The sequence below is a fragment of the Apis florea genome, unplaced genomic scaffold (assembly GCF_048593485.1).
Source record: "Apis florea isolate Af1SG1 unplaced genomic scaffold, ASM4859348v1 contig_3772_pilon, whole genome shotgun sequence".
Classification (NCBI taxonomy): domain Eukaryota; kingdom Metazoa; phylum Arthropoda; class Insecta; order Hymenoptera; family Apidae; genus Apis; species Apis florea.
Genome location: NW_028256845.1, coordinates 1 through 22123, shown reverse-complemented (window position 1 = coordinate 22123; position 22123 = coordinate 1). Strand labels below are relative to the sequence as shown.

Here is a 22123-nt window from a genome sequence, read left to right as displayed (position 1 = left end):
GAATATTTTCACGAACTCAATAATAATTAACCACGAGGAAAAATGACGTCGAGCATAAACGAAGAGGAGTCTAATTTTCAGAGACATCAGGTTTCTTAAGAGAATGTTATCTGCAAAGCAAGCAACGTCGAAAAGTTTTACTGGCGCACACTTCGGATGCTTTATCTTCCTTGGTACAGAGCAGCAAGGAAAATTCTGTTCCTCGAGATTTTCATTTTATCTTCTACCTTAAAGGGAATTCTACTATCTCTAAGGAAACGCTTCTTTCTTTTCTTTTTTCCTTTTCCTTTTTTTTTTTTTTGTAAGCAAATAGCTCCAATTTGGTAATGATTTCAACACGATTTTTCGCAATGTTTTCAAAATCATTCAAAGTCCTAATAGTCGAATATAATATGATTAGATTTTTGGATATTGGTGGTCGAAATGTTTCACGTGTCATTTATAATTGAAATTCACGAAATGTATACTTGGAATTAAAAGAACCAAAGATCCATCCTTTAAAATTTTAAAGGATGGAATGGATTAAATTTACAGGAGGAAACGTTCATTGTAAAAAAGTAGTGGAGATAAGTATTCGCATAACTAATGTTCAGGGTTATGGATTAAAGCATTCGCTGTGATAATCGTTACTTTTCGCTTTTTCTTTCTCTTTCTCTTCTATTATTATGGGATTATGAGCGATGCTTTATTAAAATCTTACTATCGTTGAAGCATTATATCGTATCAAAATCTAAAATGATGGTAGTAGTAAATAAATGAAGAGAAGAGATAGAGAGTTTTCACGTAAGTTTTTAAAAGCATATTTAAAAATTGTTTTTAAAAAAGATAAAGAATAAGGAACGAATATATATCTTTAAGATAAATAATTCTTTTAGGAAGAATGAAAAGAAAAAGAAATACGAAATATCTAAACTTTGAATTATTAAAAAAAGAAAGAAAACAAAACTATTGTTGAAAAATTTTAATTAATTTTTTTTCTCGAACAAATGTTTATCGGTATCGCAACATTCGATCCTTGTATTTCTATATTATTAATTTAATATCGATATTGAATTCCACGAAAAGTTAATAAACACAAGTGAGTGTCGACGATAAGTGAAAATTGTAATGAAAGTTGAAATGAATGCACATTTTATGATGGAATTAAATTACCGCATTTTCCAGTGAATACATGTAAAATTCAGGGGGTGAAAGTACGACGAATAATTTACCTTTCACTCGTTCGTCGAGCAACTGCTTTTCAAAATTATTGACACGAAAAATGTTCTTCCCAATCGATATACATGCCTATGGATTCGGTAATTGTTAATCCACCAGGCTGATACACAACACGCCACCAATATTTTCTCAATAATGTATTCGCGAGCCATATATTCGATAACAAGAAACAAAATATCGGGTACCGATAAAGTTACACGGGCTTTTAATTCAATATTCATTTTTACGTATTTATTTATTTATTTATTTATTTTGGGAATAACTTCTCGTTAAAATTCGTTTGTTTTATCTTATCGTTTTATTGCCAAATGGCGGTGTTGTGAAAATGTGGGAAGAAAATAGCGGATTTTTAAAATAAACGTTTTGGTTAAAATAAATATATGTCAAATAAAACTTTAAATGTAAAATAATCGAAAAATATGGGAATTCAAATAAATTTAATAACCGGTGAATACTTATTATATTGATAAAATTAATAAAAGTATCGAATTAATCCACGATTTTGCAAATTATGAAATTATTCCTATCTATTTTATTGAAGTGACGATTTTTTTCGTTTCTTCTCACGATATATTTTAAATCCTATACACTTTAATTACGATATTTGTCGTATAATAAAAAATCTCTACAAATTTTTTTTTGTTAATTATTAAGATTTAAAACTATTAAAAAACAAGCGAAAAATAAATTTTCGATCAATTTTAATTTTGAAACTAAACTTTTCTTTAAATGTCCAACCTTTGATTAACATTTTATTCATATCCTTCCCATTGTTTCATCATATTTTTCCTCAAACTCTTGGTTTGTTGTTACAAAGTGAGTATTCCTTTCGATTATGAAATAAATATATGCGCATATTCATGCAGAAATTTCGTGGAATTAACTATTTTCTACCGCGCGCGATAAGATATTGCACATTTCATGCAGAATCGAATTAACTACACATTTCGTGTAAACGAATTTTATATGAAAATGGACGAGTAAATTGTAAAATGAAAACGTTACATTTCGAGTTTTTTTTTTTTTTTTATTAAAATTTGTATCAATTTCCCTTTCGTACGTTTCTACTGTATTCGATTTCAATTTCCAGTCAAGCGTGAAAACAAAAAAAGAACAGAAATATTTCCAAATTTTCTTACCATCGATCGACTGAAAATAAATCCTTCAAATCTTTGCAAGCATATTATAAAAAAAAAAAAAAAAAAATGGAAACACTTGTCTCTATTATCATTTGAAAAGAATAAAATTTCATTTTAAATTGTCCGATCCACGAAAAGAGGTGTAAAATTAATTCCGGAACGTATGTATCACGGTACGCAATTTCATCTTGTCCCACGACGCCTTCCCCATCGTTTTAAAAAATACAGCTTGTCCCAGTTACGCGGTAGTGGGGCGGCGCATTGAGAAGTTTCCGTAAATCGTATTACAATGAAAAATTAGACGTAAGCCCCCCCCCCTCATGGTATCTCCAACACAGGTGGAACGACAGTTATGCAATCGAGTATATATCACCCGGGGTGAGCCGGGGCGAAATAAAGGGCGCGCTCAATAAAACGCCGCTTCGCGAAGAAACTGATTCCTTTTCCACATCTTCCGAAGGAAAAACGCGAAACCCGCGGAATTCGAATTTATACCATCGCGACGACTGGCTCGCCGCGATACAGGCCAACAAGAAACAAGAGAAGCGGTTGCATTATGGTATGGCGTGACTTTTTGCCGCGTGAGATTTCCCTCGAATATGAATATAGTGTAATTCGTGGGAAATCGTGTTACTGAGAACTCGGCTGGCTGTTTATCGTATTTCAGGATTTTCTTTTTTTGACATTATTCTGGTAAAAGGAAGAGAGAGAAAATCGAGGGAAATTGTATGTAAATATCTTTTATCTTGAATTGGGATTTCTAGGTTGGTCGAGTGTTAACGAAGAAGAATGTGTATTTAAGAATGATTTTTTGATTCTTAAATTTATTTCTTTCGATTATATGATTTGTATTACGTGTAAAAATTACGTTGTGAATTTGTGTTTGTTTTGACTTTTTATTATCTCTCTCTCTTTCTCTTTTTTTTGTAATTTATTACAAAACACGTTCAAGGATTCGATCGTATCAGAGATTCTGTCGGATCATTTCAAATTTTTCCGAAAGATGACAGATAATTTTTTTTTTTTTTTTTTTTTTACAAATGCACGCGAAAGATAAGGGAAAAATAAATGGGAAAGGTTTCCTGAAATATCAAATGTCATTTACGTGAGTGCGGGTCAGCAGTTTATGACAGTTCGTATGAAAGAACGCAACCATTAAAAACTCTTTCAACTCTAAAAATCATTTCCAATATTTGTATAGCTGAATTCGCGATATAGAGAAATAGCGCACTCTTAAACAATGAGGATCTTATCTGTATTGTTGCATAATTGTACCTTTTTGTCGAATTTGAAATGCTCAAAGTACAAAATTAGTCCAGAATGAAAATCGAATTACAATTTTCTTAATTTTGAGAAGGAGAATTTTATGTTTGAATATCTTTAACACAAGTAAAAATAACGCAAAGAATTTTATTATTCTTTCATCTTAAAAATTTTTGATTATATTTCTTCAAATAGATATTACTTTTCACGAATAAGAAAATTAAATTTATTCATTTTCAAACTATTTCACATTTAAATCTATTGATTTTATTTAGTTTATCTTCTATTTTTATTTCACTGCTTGCTACTCGGTTAATATTTTTAAATCGTTAAATTTCTTTTTTACTTTATTTATAGTTCAGCACAAACTAAAAGAATTCGTTGGCAAATCAAATTACGTTGATATTTACTTAACTAAATACAAGCCACGAATTCTTAAACCAACAATTACTACGTTCGATCTCGATCGTTTACTCAATTTCGGTCCTCATTACAAACCCTCTCCTCGATTTGACATTTTTTTTCCCCCGACTGAAATAAGTTATCATTCGTTTCGATTTATTTTCCCACAAATATATAAATTTCCAATCAATTTATCGCATCCAACAAGGAATAGTGTTCGATTACTTAGCAATTCATAAACAAATGTTAATTGAAGCGACACATTTAATACAAGAATTTTTCAACATACTCTCTCCACGTCGTAGTTTCTCTTTTTATTACATATAATTGTACTTCAACCATTTATACACTTTTGTAATTTTACTAAAAAAAAAAAAGCTCGAAAATTTAAAATAAAATTACGAAATCAAATTTTATGGAAAAAAATATAAGCATACTTGCAACATCCTAGGTAAAAACATGCGGCAAGACTGGAGATACAACGTGAGAAACGTTCCTTTTCAAGAGTGTTTCTTGCGAAAAAGTTCGCAATGAAAATTTCAATGAATCAGGAAACTTTTTGATTGGGGCCCTGAAGATCCCGCGAGGGGATGGTATGCAGCCGGCTGCACAAAATTCGCGTACACAGCACGCGTTTCAAAGTTGAGAGAACTCGGTGGATACACGGTGGCCGGAAGCGCATTGGACCGAGCCACCGGGTAAAAATTTATTTCATCGAGACATCCGACGTAGCTTTACACGAGGAATCGAAAACTGCCGCAACTTCTCCCTCCCCCTCCCCCACTGGATGAAATCGCTTAATTTTTATTATTCAACATTTAGAAATTTCGAAGCCAACTCTCTCAAGAGATAATTTATTAAATTCTTTCTCGCGATCTCGTAGCAACAGGGTTAATATTACGGAAGATATCTCTAAAACATTTCTGTGAAATTCTGTTAAATATTGGAAGGAGAGGGAAATTTGTTGCTCGAGATGTTTTGAAAATGTTCGAAAATGTATAAACTCACGTTTCGAATTCGATGATTGGAGAGAGACTCGAAGGTAGGGGAGAGAGGAAGGGGAGGATGTTTTGGAGAGATGGATTCTAATGTTTATAAAGTTGAACGAGGAGAAAATTGATTCTTGTTTATACTCTGTACAGAGTTCCTCCTGTACGGTAGATTCGCATGCGATTTAAATGAAATTTCGAGATGTTTGAAATTGGATCGATTTTTATTTTTGGTTTTGTGAAAGGATTCGCTGTAATTATTTCGCGAGTTGTTTGCTTTTAGGCTTCTAGGTTCGGGCATTATTCAAGCAAAATTGTGCAAATGATTTATTTGATTCTTGTTAAAAAGCAAATACTATTCTTGGAAAACAAAAACGGGTTATTATAAAACATCATTAAATATCAAATGTGTATTATATCATTAGATCGTATCAGAAAATTACAACACAGTCTCATTATTGAACCTTACAATGTTCCATAATTAGTTTTCCATACGTGTTTTAAACAATTCCCAAGGCGATATAAATATTGAAGCTCATAAATCTATATACATACATTTAAATCATGTACATATATTTCCACTTTCTAATCAGTTCACTCGTCATATTATCACAACAAATAAATTACCAATTTTATTGAATTAAAAAGTTACAAAAATTTTGTTAGCCACATTCGATTTCGATCCCTCTGAAATCAACCCTTCAAAAGTTGTTCCACGAATATTATACGTTTCCATAACATCGATCCTACAAATTATCACAATTCTGCAAATATATCTAAAAACTTTTTACAGGCGTTCTAACCAAAGATGGCAAATACACACCTCTTCTCTATTTCCTATTCTCTATTCAATCATCCCCGAAATTACACGATCCCCAGATCGGAACAACATTGTCAGACAAAAGAATATCGACGATCGTATCAACGACGTGACGAGAAAACGTGGTCGATGCGGCGCGCAAGACCGGCCGAACTGAATTTTACGAGGATATTTACATGGCCGCAATATTTTATAGGGCACTTGATGCCGGGTCACGTTCTCCCCTGTCCCTCAGTGGCGAGGCGGCCACCTATGAATCAAAGCGCCGCGTTTAAAGATTTCTTTCTCATACCAGGGATAAGGAACCCGCCATACCTCGCCTGGAATATCTTACGCGCTATCTCACGGCTTTTCTTATCGTTTCCTCCCATCCTTTCCTTCTTCTCTCATCGCTTCTCCATCTCGTCTCTGCCTTTCAACGCGGGGGATGGTCTGTTTGTTGTTGGCAACGCGCTGAGAGAGAGAGAGAGAGAGAGAGAGGGGAGTGGTTCAGTTTCTTCGACGAAGGAAAGAAAGGAAGCCACTTGAAATTGGAAACGCGGAGAAAACGGTCGGGTTGTTACGTTGTCGCGTGCGATTCTCGAGTTGATCCTGGAACGGATTGCACGCGCGCGTGCGTAGGAAGGTGCGTATCTCATGGTGGTAATTTTTGTTCAAGGGTTGTTGGAGATCTTTTTGAAAGATGTATATTTAGATCGATCAGAAATTGAGTAAATTTGACGAAATAATTTGTTTCCAATAATGCGAATAAAGGAGTCGTTCTTTGATTGCTATAATTTATCTATATGTATATAGTGAACGTGTTTTCTTGAAAAGAGACGGGATTTTGATTAAAATTTTTCTTCAATTTTCTTTCGGCGTGAAAAATCAAAACAAAAGGGGAGATACACAAATGGGGGGAGTATAAAATTTAATGAGCACGATACGGGAAGATTTGTAATAAAACAGATGACTATAGATTAACGTAATTAGCACTTACAATTATATAAGCTCGAAGCGAGACGTGGGCCATTAACTTTAATTGCGAGTACTTTCTGTCGGACATTCCCTTATTCTCGCTTCTTAATGCATCGTGGCACTACGCTTGGCAATTTCGACTCCCCCGGTGTTTCTATTATTTAAATAGTTTCCGGAATCCGACTAAATATAAATATTTATCTCAGAACCAGTTTCGAGATACCCTGAATCCCTAATTTTATGCTCCCAATCGCAATGATATTCCAATATCATTTGATCAATCTGAAAAAATATACCTTTATATACCGTCCAAGTAAAATTTTCAATCATCAAACATATTATGATAATAGATGTTATTCAAAAAAAAAAAAAGAAAAAACGATACTAGAAACAAAAATGAAATATAACTTTTATTCATCAATATGTAAATGGGAGGGAAGAAGATTAACGTTCAAATAATAACAACAACGAATAATTAAATCGGTTTAAATATGCACGAAATTAAAAAATTCCTCGATAATCCATAAAGCAACGAGTCTGGAGCGTTCATCGAGCGCAGCAGGAAGTCTGGAAATTTGACGGGAGGCCGAAATGCACAGGTGTAAATATCAATGGACGATGTGCACACGCTTAAAACGGCGCGCTTTAATTTCACGCGGTGGAACCTCGGCGGCGAATGCAATTACTCTTGCAATCAATTTAGATAACTCGCAGTAGAACCGGCGCGTAATTGTTAATGCGATTATCCGGCTCAGCTGGCAACTTGTGTAAGCTGGAATAACGGTCAAGAAGAAACTGCTCGAAAGACATCCCCCCCCCCCCCTTTTTTTTTCATCGTGAAATTCGTCTTCGTTTGTCGATGTTTCGAAAGAAAAAAAAAAAAAAAAAAAAAGGAACATTCTCGAACTTGAGAATATTAATTTTCTTTTTTATTAAACCGAGATATTTTTATTTGAAACGAAGGTATGCAGTTGGGAATGTTTTGAAATTGCGTGGAAAATTTTTTTTGTGATAGCGAATCTGGAATAATCAGAGAAAACGAAAGAACTTCTCTCCGTTTCAGATTGATGAATAATGTGAACGTAATCGAAAAAATTTTAAATATTCGAAGATGGTACGTGAGAGAGGGATAGGAAGTTTTTATACATTTAATAAAATTCTAGCACTCGTATCGGTTTTGCATTTGCAAGCGTGCACGGATGTGTTCTCACAATTTGATTGGCACAGAATATTCCGCACGTATTCGCGAAACTGCCACTTTTCTTAGCCCACCGATGCATACGTGACACGTGACGCCGTTTTTGTTTTTCCGACGGTGTATTTCCACGTGTATCCGAAAATTTACAAGGGTAATACCACGGCGCACGAAACTATCCATCCAACTTTGCGACCCACGATTTAATCCCTCGAAACTTGTACAGGGTATGGGGGTAGCATGAAGAATATGCGAGATTATCGGTGTACATTCCACTCTGGGTATTGGGAATTATTTTATTCACCTTTCATTCGCTCAATTCTTTCCTTTTTTTTTTTTTCTTTTACGAATCCATTGATACATTGGTATCAAAATTAAAAAATGGAATTACATTGATAACGATTATTGTCATCGCCTATAATATAATTTAAACTATTTAAATTAGCAAGATAGATAGAATACGATATTGGAGAAGAAATGTATATTTAGTTGTCATTTTGATTAATTGATGGAAGATCAACGATGCAACGGTTGTTTCCGAGATAATACAGATTTTATGCCGATGAGATATTATTAATCCTGAAATTAATAACAGCCATTTCTATTAAGTGGAGGGGCGATTAATATGTCTTTAAATAATGAATATCGATAAGGCAGTATCACCGGCAAATTGCAATTAAAATTAATTCGAACGAACGGAACCGGTCCAAACACTTATTATTTGGTTTAATCGGTTGACAACGATTTTAATGAGTTTTTCACATGACTCTTCCAAGGATGCTCTTTTACCGATTTTAATATCCGCCATAGGCACGCAGGCGTTTATGAGGGGCCGTTCAAACCCCTCCCTCCCCGTTCCGTTTGTCGTGGAAAATTATTAAACGGGCACAAATCGCCCGTTTATTTCGAGATGCGTATTAAAACGTGCATTTATATATTGCGTTAAAAATCATTCCTATAACCATGTTGCGCATATATTATATTTATTCGATGTAATAATAACGTATTATTAATTTAACTACGCTTTAAAAATATCTCGTATCTTTTCGTTCTCTTTGTAAAAGATTAGTAGCAATTTTGTACGTCAGAAGTCAGAATTTATGAGAATCTAATGTATTAATAAAAACTGGAGAACATTTTAGACGAATGTACAACGAGAGAGATAAATGCGAGTTATTGAAAAAAGGAGCCTTGTATAACGATATATGTATTGATGTGTTAAAATAATAAAAATGCCATGTAAGGTCGAGATAAAAGATTTTTATTGAATAAAATTTTTTTCGCAATTTTCGTTTAAATTGTCAATTTTTCCTTTTCCTTAAATCCTTCTTAAATCCTCGATATTACATTACGTTGCACAACACCATTTAAAATGATCTCTTTAACTTTACATAGAAGAGGCATAACACAAGGTAAGAATTTCTCTATCCAAAGTAAAACACGCATATCTGTCCGATTAATATTCTTTCGATGCAACAGATATCAAGCCGCAGAAGAAGCTTTTTTGATGCAACGCGGTGGTTGGAATAGAAGGAAGCAGATGGAACAATTTGTTTTTCGTCGAATTTCCACCGTCAAGATTGATCCCCCGATAGACCATGTCCGTCGAGTAAGCGTTCTCCAGAGAGCAAACGGACATTCCGAGTAATTTCAATGACCATCCGTCGTATTCAAACACTAATTTGATCCGCAGGAAGAATTCTACCCTCCCTCCGGGCCTGTCTTTCTTCATTTTCGAGAAAATAGGCCAGCGTGTGTGATTCAGACCCTTTTCGCCCACGCGGAAGTAATACTTTCAATCTTGCAAGCGTTATTAACTTGATTAACTTGACGAGAATTTAATAAGTTGAAAATTTAAAATTTAAGCAATTGACGTTAAATTAATATCATTCTTGTAAAACATCTTTGTATAAATTGTATGCAATTTAAAAAATTAAATATATCATCTTGTCGAGAAAAGAAGACGTTCCATATATAAAAAAATCTTCTCCCCTATTTTCTTAAAAAATAAAAATCAAACCGTATCGTGTATCTAATAAACGTGATAAAATTTCTTCGAAAGACAAACGAGAAAATAAATCTTTTCCGATTATCGTCCATCCTTTCTCTTCCTTGAAAAAATTCAATCCACTCGTTGCAAATATAAAAATTTCAAAATATCCCTCCGTAGACAAGATAAAAATAGGCACCCACGAAAGAGGAACCGCGGCCCATAATTCAATTCCATCGTGCTCGATTTCACCGGAAACAAATGTTGGCTTTTCGGCGGCCGGAACCCCTCCGAGCCCGGGCCAAAATTGAACCGAACGAAATATTAGCGGGAATCTATCAGGATTCATTAAGCGGCCGCGAAACATTACTAAATGGTCAAATGGTACGAGCAGCACAGCAATTCTGCACGCATTAACGAAGCAGGGGATAGCAGGGGTGGTTATTCCGGCAAAATACTTCTCAAATACACCCCCTCTCCTCTCCATCCCCTCTTTCTCGTTTCGTGCCGTGCCGCATTCGCCTCGAAAATCGCACTAAGAGGCAAGGGAACGATGAATGGGGTACCGTTTCACGGATACGTGGGATAAATTGAATAAATATTACTTACCGGGTGGAGAAATATTTTGAAACGTTCGAGGCGGAAGAAGGAGAAGAGTAAACGCGGGGTATCGATTTAAAAAAATTGATTTACCAGGTGTGCCAGGGGTAAATAGTTGGAGCGGCGTTTGCTCAGAAAATATGGGGGGTCAATAGTTTTCGACCGGGACGGATGATGAACCTGTGTTTCGTTTTGTAATCGAGTATCGATTTATTATCCCCGATCAACCGTGGTTATTTTATCCTTTCTTCGGCACAGTGGCCGGAGTCGAGGAACTAGACATATCTAAATTTTATATTTTAGGGATCACCGTTGGTGCAAATGGTGTTAACAGGTTCGTGAAAGGAGAGCAAAGATCGATTCTTTCTTTTATTCAAGGCAATGTATAAAATTCGTTACTTTTCTTTAATGTACTAATTAGTGATGTAATAATAGATGTAAAAAATTCGTAGTAATTATTAGAATCAAGAATACGTAAAAGTAAATCGTGGAAGAGGAATTGGTAACGTTGCTGCTACTAATCTCATCAGATTTTCCTCAAAATTGGCAGTAATTACGGATGAGTCGTTAATTTCGACCGAACAGGGTTTTTCAATACCACCGCAGGAACCATAACGAACGTGTTCACAGTTTCGACACATCTGCAATTACGTAGCCGTTAGTAATGCGAGCACTCGTGTTTCCTTCTCGACCGAAACTTCTTTATTTCTGAAACTTTTCGAGCTACCAGTCGTGAGAAAGTCAGAAAGTTGGTGAAAGTTACAGTAACGAGTGATCCTCCGTATCTCTACGTCAAGGGTTATTAAGAAACACGTGTTCGACAAGACTTTGTGTACGTGCAATATTATTTCACAAAAACAAATATATTCGATGTTAATTTTTTTTATGCAAGGAAAGTTTAAATTTTTATTCATGTTCTAAATCACGTTTTATTAATTATTTTATTTTCTTACTCGCTCTCCCTTAATATACGTTATTTCCTTAAAATTTAAATATTGATATAATATTTAAACATCATCTAGAAAAATATAACAAAGTTTTAATCTTTATTAAAATTCTTTATTAAATACTCGAATATATTCATAAGCAAAGCTCGATAAATAATTCCTCGGATAAAATTCAATAAAATTTAGAGTAGAGGAGAAACAAAACAAGATTGCACATACACCAAGAAAGAATCGAAACCAAACCCCCTTACTCAATTCCTCTAATCTCATCGATCCAAACCAAGGGAGGAAAATTCGAAAAGTTGATGAAACGCGGCGATAACCTTGATAACGATGATAACGATCCTCCATCCCTTTACGTCAACGGACATCAAGGAGCACGTGGTCAGCAAGAATCGTCAGTTATTTTAACAACGTGGCTCGTGGCCAATAATTGTCGCTGCGAGCTACCATAGGTGGATCGTGGAGACGTTGAAAACGTTTATGACCATCCACCACTACCGACAATCGTATAACACGAGAAGGACAGCGGGTATATAACATGAAACAGTGAGACTCGCGCTAAGAGAACGTGCGAAAAGAAATAGAGGGTGGGAAAAGGAGAAAGTCATTCCAGAGGGGAAATCGAGAGAAGCACAGAGGGCAAGGAACCAAAAAAAAAAAAAAAAGAGAGAGGAAAAACGTGGAGGGCGTGTAAGAAAAACAGAGACAGACGGTTGGTTCGATGGGTTAAGGGTCGAGTCGTGTCTTCGGGTATAAGGAGTCGCAAGCGAATAACGTGCTATCCCACGTATCCCACGGGGATCCGACCACCGTGGCCATCGTTGCCAGTATTGCCGCCGATCACCTCTGACCCTTCTTCAAACGTTTTCTCGCCTCACCCTTTCTTACACGTCCACTTTTCTCCCGCGAGTGCTACTATTCCCGATGTCGTTGAAACAAACTCTTCTTCCCCGCAACCGAGAAAGGGGATGGTCGATCGAAGAAAAGGGAAGTGGAATCGTGTTATTCCTCGAACGTATGCGTGCTTAACGTTCGTCGGGATTTCGAGAAAGGAGGAATCCCTTTCTTCTCGATCGTGACGAACTGTTTCCGATTTTTTTTTTTTTGGGGGGGTTTCCGACCGTCTAACCGATGTCTAACTTTCACAAATTAAGAAGTTACGCTTTTTCCTATAAATGGCTCAGTACTTTTTTATGGAGAATACCGAGTTGTATTTATTAATGTGGTAAAAAACATACGGTTCTATTTAAGAAAATATAATTAACTTCCATAAATCTTGGATACGTTTACTTGTGAAAAAATTAAAAACATCAGAGTAATACTTTCCTGAAACCAAACTACAACATTAATCTGAAATATATTTTAATAAAATAAAAATAAACGACTACATAAATGTAATTTAATGTAATATACTGGGAGTATCAATAATATAATCTGATATATCACACTCGTTTCGTCACTCGTTCTAAAACATTAAAAAATTTTTTAAATAAAAGTTATGTAGTTTCAAAAAGGATCCCATTATATCATATAATTATGTTTCTTCTCAAAATAATAAACAAAAGCTACATGATAATTAAATGTTGTATATAAAGATTCCTATATTTTTAATGCATAATTAAAAACAGTACATAATTCTTTAAAAAACACTATTACACTATACAAAATTATTTATTTAAGAGATATTCAATTATATTTTATTATCATTAGAATTAACAATTTTTTCAGCTTATATGGCTTAATATTTTTTATATCACGATACATCGATGCACTAAAAAGTATATGATAACATTTAAAAAAAAAAAATTCTCTGAAAAAAAAAATTATCTGAAGTTTTTTATGGAGCCAACTACGAAAAAAATGAGAGCACCAGATTATAGTTCTTTCGAAATCATTCAACATTTATTCGAAACATTTTTCGATATTTTGAATAATAAAGGAGATATTTAATAAAAAAGATGAATATCGAAATTTCCGGCAACGAGGAAAAAATTTTGTCCAAAAATGCGACTTTGTATTAGGAGAACATGATAAGATAGGAGGTCGATCGAAAAATTTTTCCAAGAAATGACGTCAAATTCTCGGAATCCCTGAAATTCTTAGAAATGACGTCGAATTCTCGGAATCTCCAAAATTCTTAGAAATGACGTTAATTTCGTGGAAACTTCCAAATGGATCGAACAAAAGAAATTTTTGTCCAAAAATGCGACTTTGTATTAGGAGAACATGACATGATAGGAGGTCGATCGAAAAATTTTTCCAAGAAATGACGTCAAATTCTCGGAATCCCTGAAATTCCTGGAAATGACGCCGAGTTCTCGGCTTCTCTAAAATTCTTGGAATATTTAAAGTTCTTGGAACTGACGTCAAATTCTTGGAAATTTCCAAGTGTTCGATCGACATTTTTCGATGTATCTCGCTTATTTTTCGAGATATTAAAAAATGTTTCGAATAAAAGTTACTTGGTTTCGAGGGGGGCATCTCCTACTGCTGTTCATTTTTTTATAAATAGAAGGGTTAAGGAGTTATAAACGCGAATGTGGTTTTTTTAAATGGAACTATACATTTTTTAATACACCAGTTGTTGTCCCTTAGTATTCTCTATAAAAAAGTACTAAGCCATATTAGGTAAAAAACGTATAGTTTAAAAGATAATTAATATCTTCTAAACTAATGGTTTTTTGCTAAAAATGACATAGTACTTTTTTATAGAAAATACTACGATACATCGATTGATGCTACAAAAAGTATACGATGCCATTTAAAAAAATATAGTTGACCTTGAGAAGTTTTTTATGAGTCCACCCACGAAAAAAATAGGGTCACCAGATTATAGCCCTTTCGAAACCATTCAACTCTTATTCCAAACTTTTTTTGATATTGTTAATAATAAACGAGATATTTAACAAAAAGAATGAATAACGAAATCCCCGGGATTGAAGAAAAATTTTTGTCCAAAAATGCGACTTTGTATTAGGAGAACATGACATGATAGGAGGTCGATCGAAAAATTTTTCCAAGAAATGACGTCAAATTCTCGGAATCCCTGAAATTCCTGGAAATGACGCCGAGTTCTCGGCTTCTCTAAAATTCTTGGAATATTTAAAGTTCTTGGAACTGACGTCAAATTCTTGGAAATTTCCAAGTGTTCGATCGACATTTTTCGATGTATCTCGCTTATTTTTCGAGATATTAAAAAATGTTTCGAATAAAAGTTACTTGGTTTCGAGGGGGGCACCTCCTGCTGCTGTTCATTTTTTTATAAATAGAAGGGTTAAGGAGTTATAAACGCGAATGTGGTTTTTTTAAATGGAACTATACATTTTTTAATACACCAGTTGTTGTCCCTTAGTATTCTCTATAAAAAAGTACTAAGCCATATATGGTAAAAAACGTATAGTTTAAAAGATAATTAATATCTTCTAAACTAATGGTTTTTTGCTAAAAATGACATAGTACTTTTTTATAGAAAATACTACGATACATCGATTGATGCTACAAAAAGTATACGATGCCATTTAAAAAAATATAGTTGACCTTGAGAAGTTTTTTATGAGTCCACCCACGAAAAAAATAGGGTCACCAGATTATAGCCCTTTCGAAACCATTCAACTCTTATTCCAAACTTTTTTTGATATTGTTAATAATAAACGAGATATTTAACAAAAAGAATGAATAACGAAATCCCCGGGATTGAAGAAAAATTTTTGTCCAAAAATGCGACTTTGTATTAGGAGAACATGACATGATAGGAGGTCGATCGAAAAACTTTTCCAAGAAATGACGTCAAATTCTTGGAAATTTCCAAGTGTTCGATCGACATTTTTCGATGTATCTCGCTTATTTTTCGAGATATTAAAAAATGTTTCGAATAAAAGTTACTTGGTTTCGAGGGGGGCACCTCCTGCTGCTGTTCATTTTTTTATAAATAGAAGGGTTAAGGAGTTATAAACGCGAATGTGGTTTTTTTAAATGGAACTATACATTTTTTAATACACCAGTTGTTGTCCCTTAGTATTCTCTATAAAAAAGTACTAAGCCATATATGGTAAAAAACGTATAGTTTAAAAGATAATTAATATCTTCTAAACTAATGGTTTTTTGCTAAAAATGACATAGTACTTTTTTATAGAAAATACTACGATACATCGATTGATGCTACAAAAAGTATACGATGCCATTTAAAAAAATATAGTTGACCTTGAGAAGTTTTTTATGAGTCCACCCACGAAAAAAATAGGGTCACCAGATTATAGCCCTTTCGAAACCATTCAACTCTTATTCCAAACTTTTTTTGATATTGTTAATAATAAACGAGATATTTAACAAAAAGAATGAATAACGAAATCCCCGGGATTGAAGAAAAATTTTTGTCCAAAAATGCGACTTTGTATTAGGAGAACATGACATGATAGGAGGTCGATCGAAAAATTTTTCCAAGAAATGACGTCAAATTCTCGGAATCCCTGAAATTCCTGGAAATGACGCCGAGTTCTCGGCTTCTCTAAAATTCTTGGAATATTTAAAGTTCTTGGAACTGACGTCAAATTCTTGGAAATTTCCAAGTGTTCGATCGACATTTTTCGATGTATCTCGCTTATTTTTCGAGATATTAAAAAATGTTTCGAATAAAAGTTACTTGGTTTCGAGGGGGGCACCTCCTGCTGCTGTTCATTTTTTTATAAATAGAAGGGTTAAGGAGTTATAAACGCGAATGTGGTTTTTTTAAATGGAACTATACATTTTTTAATACACCAGTTGTTGTCCCTTAGTATTCTCTATAAAAAAGTACTAAGCCATATATGGTAAAAAACGTATAGTTTAAAAGATAATTAATATCTTCTAAACTAATGGTTTTTTGCTAAAAATGACATAGTACTTTTTTATAGAAAATACTACGATACATCGATTGATGCTACAAAAAGTATACGATGCCATTTAAAAAAATATAGTTGACCTTGAGAAGTTTTTTATGAGTCCACCCACGAAAAAAATAGGGTCACCAGATTATAGCCCTTTCGAAACCATTCAACTCTTATTCCAAACTTTTTTTGATATTGTTAATAATAAACGAGATATTTAACAAAAAGAATGAATAACGAAATCCCCGGGATTGAAGAAAAATTTTTGTCCAAAAATGCGACTTTGTATTAGGAGAACATGACATGATAGGAGGTCGATCGAAAAATTTTTCCAAGAAATGACGTCAAATTCTTGGAAATTTCCAAGTGTTCGATCGACATTTTTCGATGTATCTCGCTTATTTTTCGAGATATTAAAAAATGTTTCGAATAAAAGTTACTTGGTTTCGAGGGGGGCACCTCCTGCTGCTGTTCATTTTTTTATAAATAGAAGGGTTAAGGAGTTATAAACGCGAATGTGGTTTTTTTAAATGGAACTATACATTTTTTAATACACCAGTTGTTGTCCCTTAGTATTCTCTATAAAAAAGTACTAAGCCATATATGGTAAAAAACGTATAGTTTAAAAGATAATTAATATCTTCTAAACTAATGGTTTTTTGCTAAAAATGACATAGTACTTTTTTATAGAAAATACTACGATACATCGATTGATGCTACAAAAAGTATACGATGCCATTTAAAAAAATATAGTTGACCTTGAGAAGTTTTTTATGAGTCCACCCACGAAAAAAATAGGGTCACCAGATTATAGCCCTTTCGAAACCATTCAACTCTTATTCCAAACTTTTTTTGATATTGTTAATAATAAACGAGATATTTAACAAAAAGAATGAATAACGAAATCCCCGGGATTGAAGAAAAATTTTTGTCCAAAAATGCGACTTTGTATTAGGAGAACATGACATGATAGGAGGTCGATCGAAAAATTTTTCCAAGAAATGACGTCAAATTCTCGGAATCCCTGAAATTCCTGGAAATGACGCCGAGTTCTCGGCTTCTCTAAAATTCTTGGAATATTTAAAGTTCTTGGAACTGACGTCAAATTCTTGGAAATTTCCAAGTGTTCGATCGACATTTTTCGATGTATCTCGCTTATTTTTCGAGATATTAAAAAATGTTTCGAATAAAAGTTACTTGGTTTCGAGGGGGGCACCTCCTGCTGCTGTTCATTTTTTTATAAATAGAAGGGTTAAGGAGTTATAAACGCGAATGTGGTTTTTTTAAATGGAACTATACATTTTTTAATACACCAGTTGTTGTCCCTTAGTATTCTCTATAAAAAAGTACTAAGCCATATATGGTAAAAAACGTATAGTTTAAAAGATAATTAATATCTTCTAAACTAATGGTTTTTTGCTAAAAATGACATAGTACTTTTTTATAGAAAATACTATGATACATCGATTGATGCTACAAAAAGTATACGATGCCATTTAAAAAAATATAGTTGACCTTGAGAAGTTTTTTATGAGTCCACCCACGAAAAAAATAGAGTCACCAGATTATAGCCCTTTCGAAACCATTCAACTCTTATTCCAAACTTTTTTTGATATTGTTAATAATAAACGAGATATTTAACAAAAAGAATGAATAACGAAATCCCCGGGATTGAAGAAAAATTTTTGTCCAAAAATGCGACTTTGTATTAGGAGAACATGACATGATAGGAGGTCGACCGAAAAACTTTTCCAAGAAATGACGTCAAATTCTTGGAAATTTCCAAGTGTTCGATCGACATTTTTCGATGTATCTCGCTTATTTTTCGAGATATTAAAAAATGTTTCGAATAAAAGTTACTTGGTTTCGAGGGGGGCACCTCCTGCTGCTGTTCATTTTTTTATAAATAGAAGGGTTAAGGAGTTATAAACGCGAATGTGGTTTTTTTAAATGGAACTATACATTTTTTAATACACCAGTTGTTGTCCCTTAGTATTCTCTATAAAAAAGTACTAAGCCATATATGGTAAAAAACGTATAGTTTAAAAGATAATTAATATCTTCTAAACTAATGGTTTTTTGCTAAAAATGACATAGTACTTTTTTATAGAAAATACTACGATACATCGATTGATGCTACAAAAAGTATACGATGCCATTTAAAAAAATATAGTTGACCTTGAGAAGTTTTTTATGAGTCCACCCACGAAAAAAATAGGGTCACCAGATTATAGCCCTTTCGAAACCATTCAACTCTTATTCCAAACTTTTTTTGATATTGTTAATAATAAACGAGATATTTAACAAAAAGAATGAATAACGAAATCCCCGGGATTGAAGAAAAATTTTTGTCCAAAAATGCGACTTTGTATTAGGAGAACATGACATGATAGGAGGTCGATCGAAAAATTTTTCCAAGAAATGACGTCAAATTCTCGGAATCCCTGAAATTCCTGGAAATGACGCCGAGTTCTCGGCTTCTCTAAAATTCTTGGAATATTTAAAGTTCTTGGAACTGACGTCAAATTCTTGGAAATTTCCAAGTGTTCGATCGACATTTTTCGATGTATCTCGCTTATTTTTCGAGATATTAAAAAATGTTTCGAATAAAAGTTACTTGGTTTCGAGGGGGGCACCTCCTGCTGCTGTTCATTTTTTTATAAATAGAAGGGTTAAGGAGTTATAAACGCGAATGTGGTTTTTTTAAATGGAACTATACATTTTTTAATACACCAGTTGTTGTCCCTTAGTATTCTCTATAAAAAAGTACTAAGCCATATATGGTAAAAAACGTATAGTTTAAAAGATAATTAATATCTTCTAAACTAATGGTTTTTTGCTAAAAATGACATAGTACTTTTTTATAGAAAATACTACGATACATCGATTGATGCTACAAAAAGTATACGATGCCATTTAAAAAAATATAGTTGACCTTGAGAAGTTTTTTATGAGTCCACCCACGAAAAAAATAGGGTCACCAGATTATAGCCCTTTCGAAACCATTCAACTCTTATTCCAAACTTTTTTTGATATTGTTAATAATAAACGAGATATTTAACAAAAAGAATGAATAACGAAATCCCCGGGATTGAAGAAAAATTTTTGTCCAAAAATGCGACTTTGTATTAGGAGAACATGACATGATAGGAGGTCGATCGAAAAATTTTTCCAAGAAATGACGTCAAATTCTCGGAATCCCTGAAATTCCTGGAAATGACGCCGAGTTCTCGGCTTCTCTAAAATTCTTGGAATATTTAAAGTTCTTGGAACTGACGTCAAATTCTTGGAAATTTCCAAGTGTTCGATCGACATTTTTCGATGTATCTCGCTTATTTTTCGAGATATTAAAAAATGTTTCGAATAAAAGTTACTTGGTTTCGAGGGGGGCACCTCCTGCTGCTGTTCATTTTTTTATAAATAGAAGGGTTAAGGAGTTATAAACGCGAATGTGGTTTTTTTAAATGGAACTATACATTTTTTAATACACCAGTTGTTGTCCCTTAGTATTCTCTATAAAAAAGTACTAAGCCATATATGGTAAAAAACGTATAGTTTAAAAGATAATTAATATCTTCTAAACTAATGGTTTTTTGCTAAAAATGACATAGTACTTTTTTATAGAAAATACTACGATACATCGATTGATGCTACAAAAAGTATACGATGCCATTTAAAAAAATATAGTTGACCTTGAGAAGTTTTTTATGAGTCCACCCACGAAAAAAATAGGGTCACCAGATTATAGCCCTTTCGAAACCATTCAACTCTTATTCCAAACTTTTTTTGATATTGTTAATAATAAACGAGATATTTAACAAAAAGAATGAATAACGAAATCCCCGGGATTGAAGAAAAATTTTTGTCCAAAAATGCGACTTTGTATTAGGAGAACATGACATGATAGGAGGTCGATCGAAAAATTTTTCCAAGAAATGACGTCAAATTCTCGGAATCCCTGAAATTCCTGGAAATGACGCCGAGTTCTCGGCTTCTCTAAAATTCTTGGAATATTTAAAGTTCTTGGAACTGACGTCAAATTCTTGGAAATTTCCAAGTGTTCGATCGACATTTTTCGATGTATCTCGCTTATTTTTCGAGATATTAAAAAATGTTTCGAATAAAAGTTACTTGGTTTCGAGGGGGGCACCTCCTGCTGCTGTTCATTTTTTTATAAATAGAAGGGTTAAGGAGTTATAAACGCGAATGTGGTTTTTTTAAATGGAACTATACATTTTTTAATACACCAGTTGTTGTCCCTTAGTATTCTCTATAAAAAAGTACTAAGCCATATATGGTAAAAAACGTATAGTTTAAAAGATAATTAATATCTTCTAAACTAATGGTTTTTTGCTAAAAATGACATAGTACTTTTTTATAGAAAATACTACGATACATCGATTGATGCTACAAAAAGTATACGATGCCATTTAAAAAAATATAGTTGACCTTGAGAAGTTTTTTATGAGTCCACCCACGAAAAAAATAGGGTCACCAGATTATAGCCCTTTCGAAACCATTCAACTCTTATTCCAAACTTTTTTTGATATTGTTAATAATAAACGAGATATTTAACAAAAAGAATGAATAACGAAATCCCCGGGATTGAAGAAAAATTTTTGTCCAAAAATGCGACTTTGTATTAGGAGAACATGACATGATAGGAGGTCGATCGAAAAATTTTTCCAAGAAATGACGTCAAATTCTTGGAAATTTCCAAGTGTTCGATCGACATTTTTCGATGTATCTCGCTTATTTTTCGAGATATTAAAAAATGTTTCGAATAAAAGTTACTTGGTTTCGAGGGGGGCACCTCCTGCTGCTGTTCATTTTTTTATAAATAGAAGGGTTAAGGAGTTATAAACGCGAATGTGGTTTTTTTAAATGGAACTATACATTTTTTAATACACCAGTTGTTGTCCCTTAGTATTCTCTATAAAAAAGTACTAAGCCATATATGGTAAAAAACGTATAGTTTAAAAGATAATTAATATCTTCTAAACTAATGGTTTTTTGCTAAAAATGACATAGTACTTTTTTATAGAAAATACTACGATACATCGATTGATGCTACAAAAAGTATACGATGCCATTTAAAAAAATATAGTTGACCTTGAGAAGTTTTTTATGAGTCCACCCACGAAAAAAATAGGGTCACCAGATTATAGCCCTTTCGAAACCATTCAACTCTTATTCCAAACTTTTTTTGATATTGTTAATAATAAACGAGATATTTAACAAAAAGAATGAATAACGAAATCCCCGGGATTGAAGAAAAATTTTTGTCCAAAAATGCGACTTTGTATTAGGAGAACATGACATGATAGGAGGTCGATCGAAAAATTTTTCCAAGAAATGACGTCAAATTCTCGGAATCCCTGAAATTCCTGGAAATGACGCCGAGTTCTCGGCTTCTCTAAAATTCTTGGAATATTTAAAGTTCTTGGAACTGACGTCAAATTCTTGGAAATTTCCAAGTGTTCGATCGACATTTTTCGATGTATCTCGCTTATTTTTCGAGATATTAAAAAATGTTTCGAATAAAAGTTACTTGGTTTCGAGGGGGGCACCTCCTGCTGCTGTTCATTTTTTTATAAATAGAAGGGTTAAGGAGTTATAAACGCGAATGTGGTTTTTTTAAATGGAACTATACATTTTTTAATACACCAGTTGTTGTCCCTTAGTATTCTCTATAAAAAAGTACTAAGCCATATATGGTAAAAAACGTATAGTTTAAA

The 22123-nt window shown here is 33.4% G+C and overlaps 1 protein-coding gene and 1 long non-coding RNA gene across 2 annotated transcripts in view; one reads left to right on the top strand and one right to left on the bottom strand.

Moving 5' to 3' along the window:
* The window catches only part of LOC100867394 (lachesin), a 60747-nt gene extending 51318 nt beyond the window's left edge, over window positions 1-9429 (bottom strand). The window contains exon 1 of the mRNA XM_031914920.2: window positions 9336-9429. Coding sequence (XP_031770780.2) covers window positions 9336-9429 — 94 coding nt within the window. The remainder of the gene's footprint in view (window positions 1-9335) is intronic.
* The window catches only part of LOC147656406 (uncharacterized), an 82782-nt gene extending 73094 nt beyond the window's left edge, over window positions 1-9688 (top strand). Inside the window, exon 3 of the long non-coding RNA XR_015294496.1 lies at window positions 9463-9688. This is a non-coding gene — a long non-coding RNA (uncharacterized LOC147656406). The remainder of the gene's footprint in view (window positions 1-9462) is intronic.
* Window positions 9689-22123: the final 12435 nt, after the last annotated feature.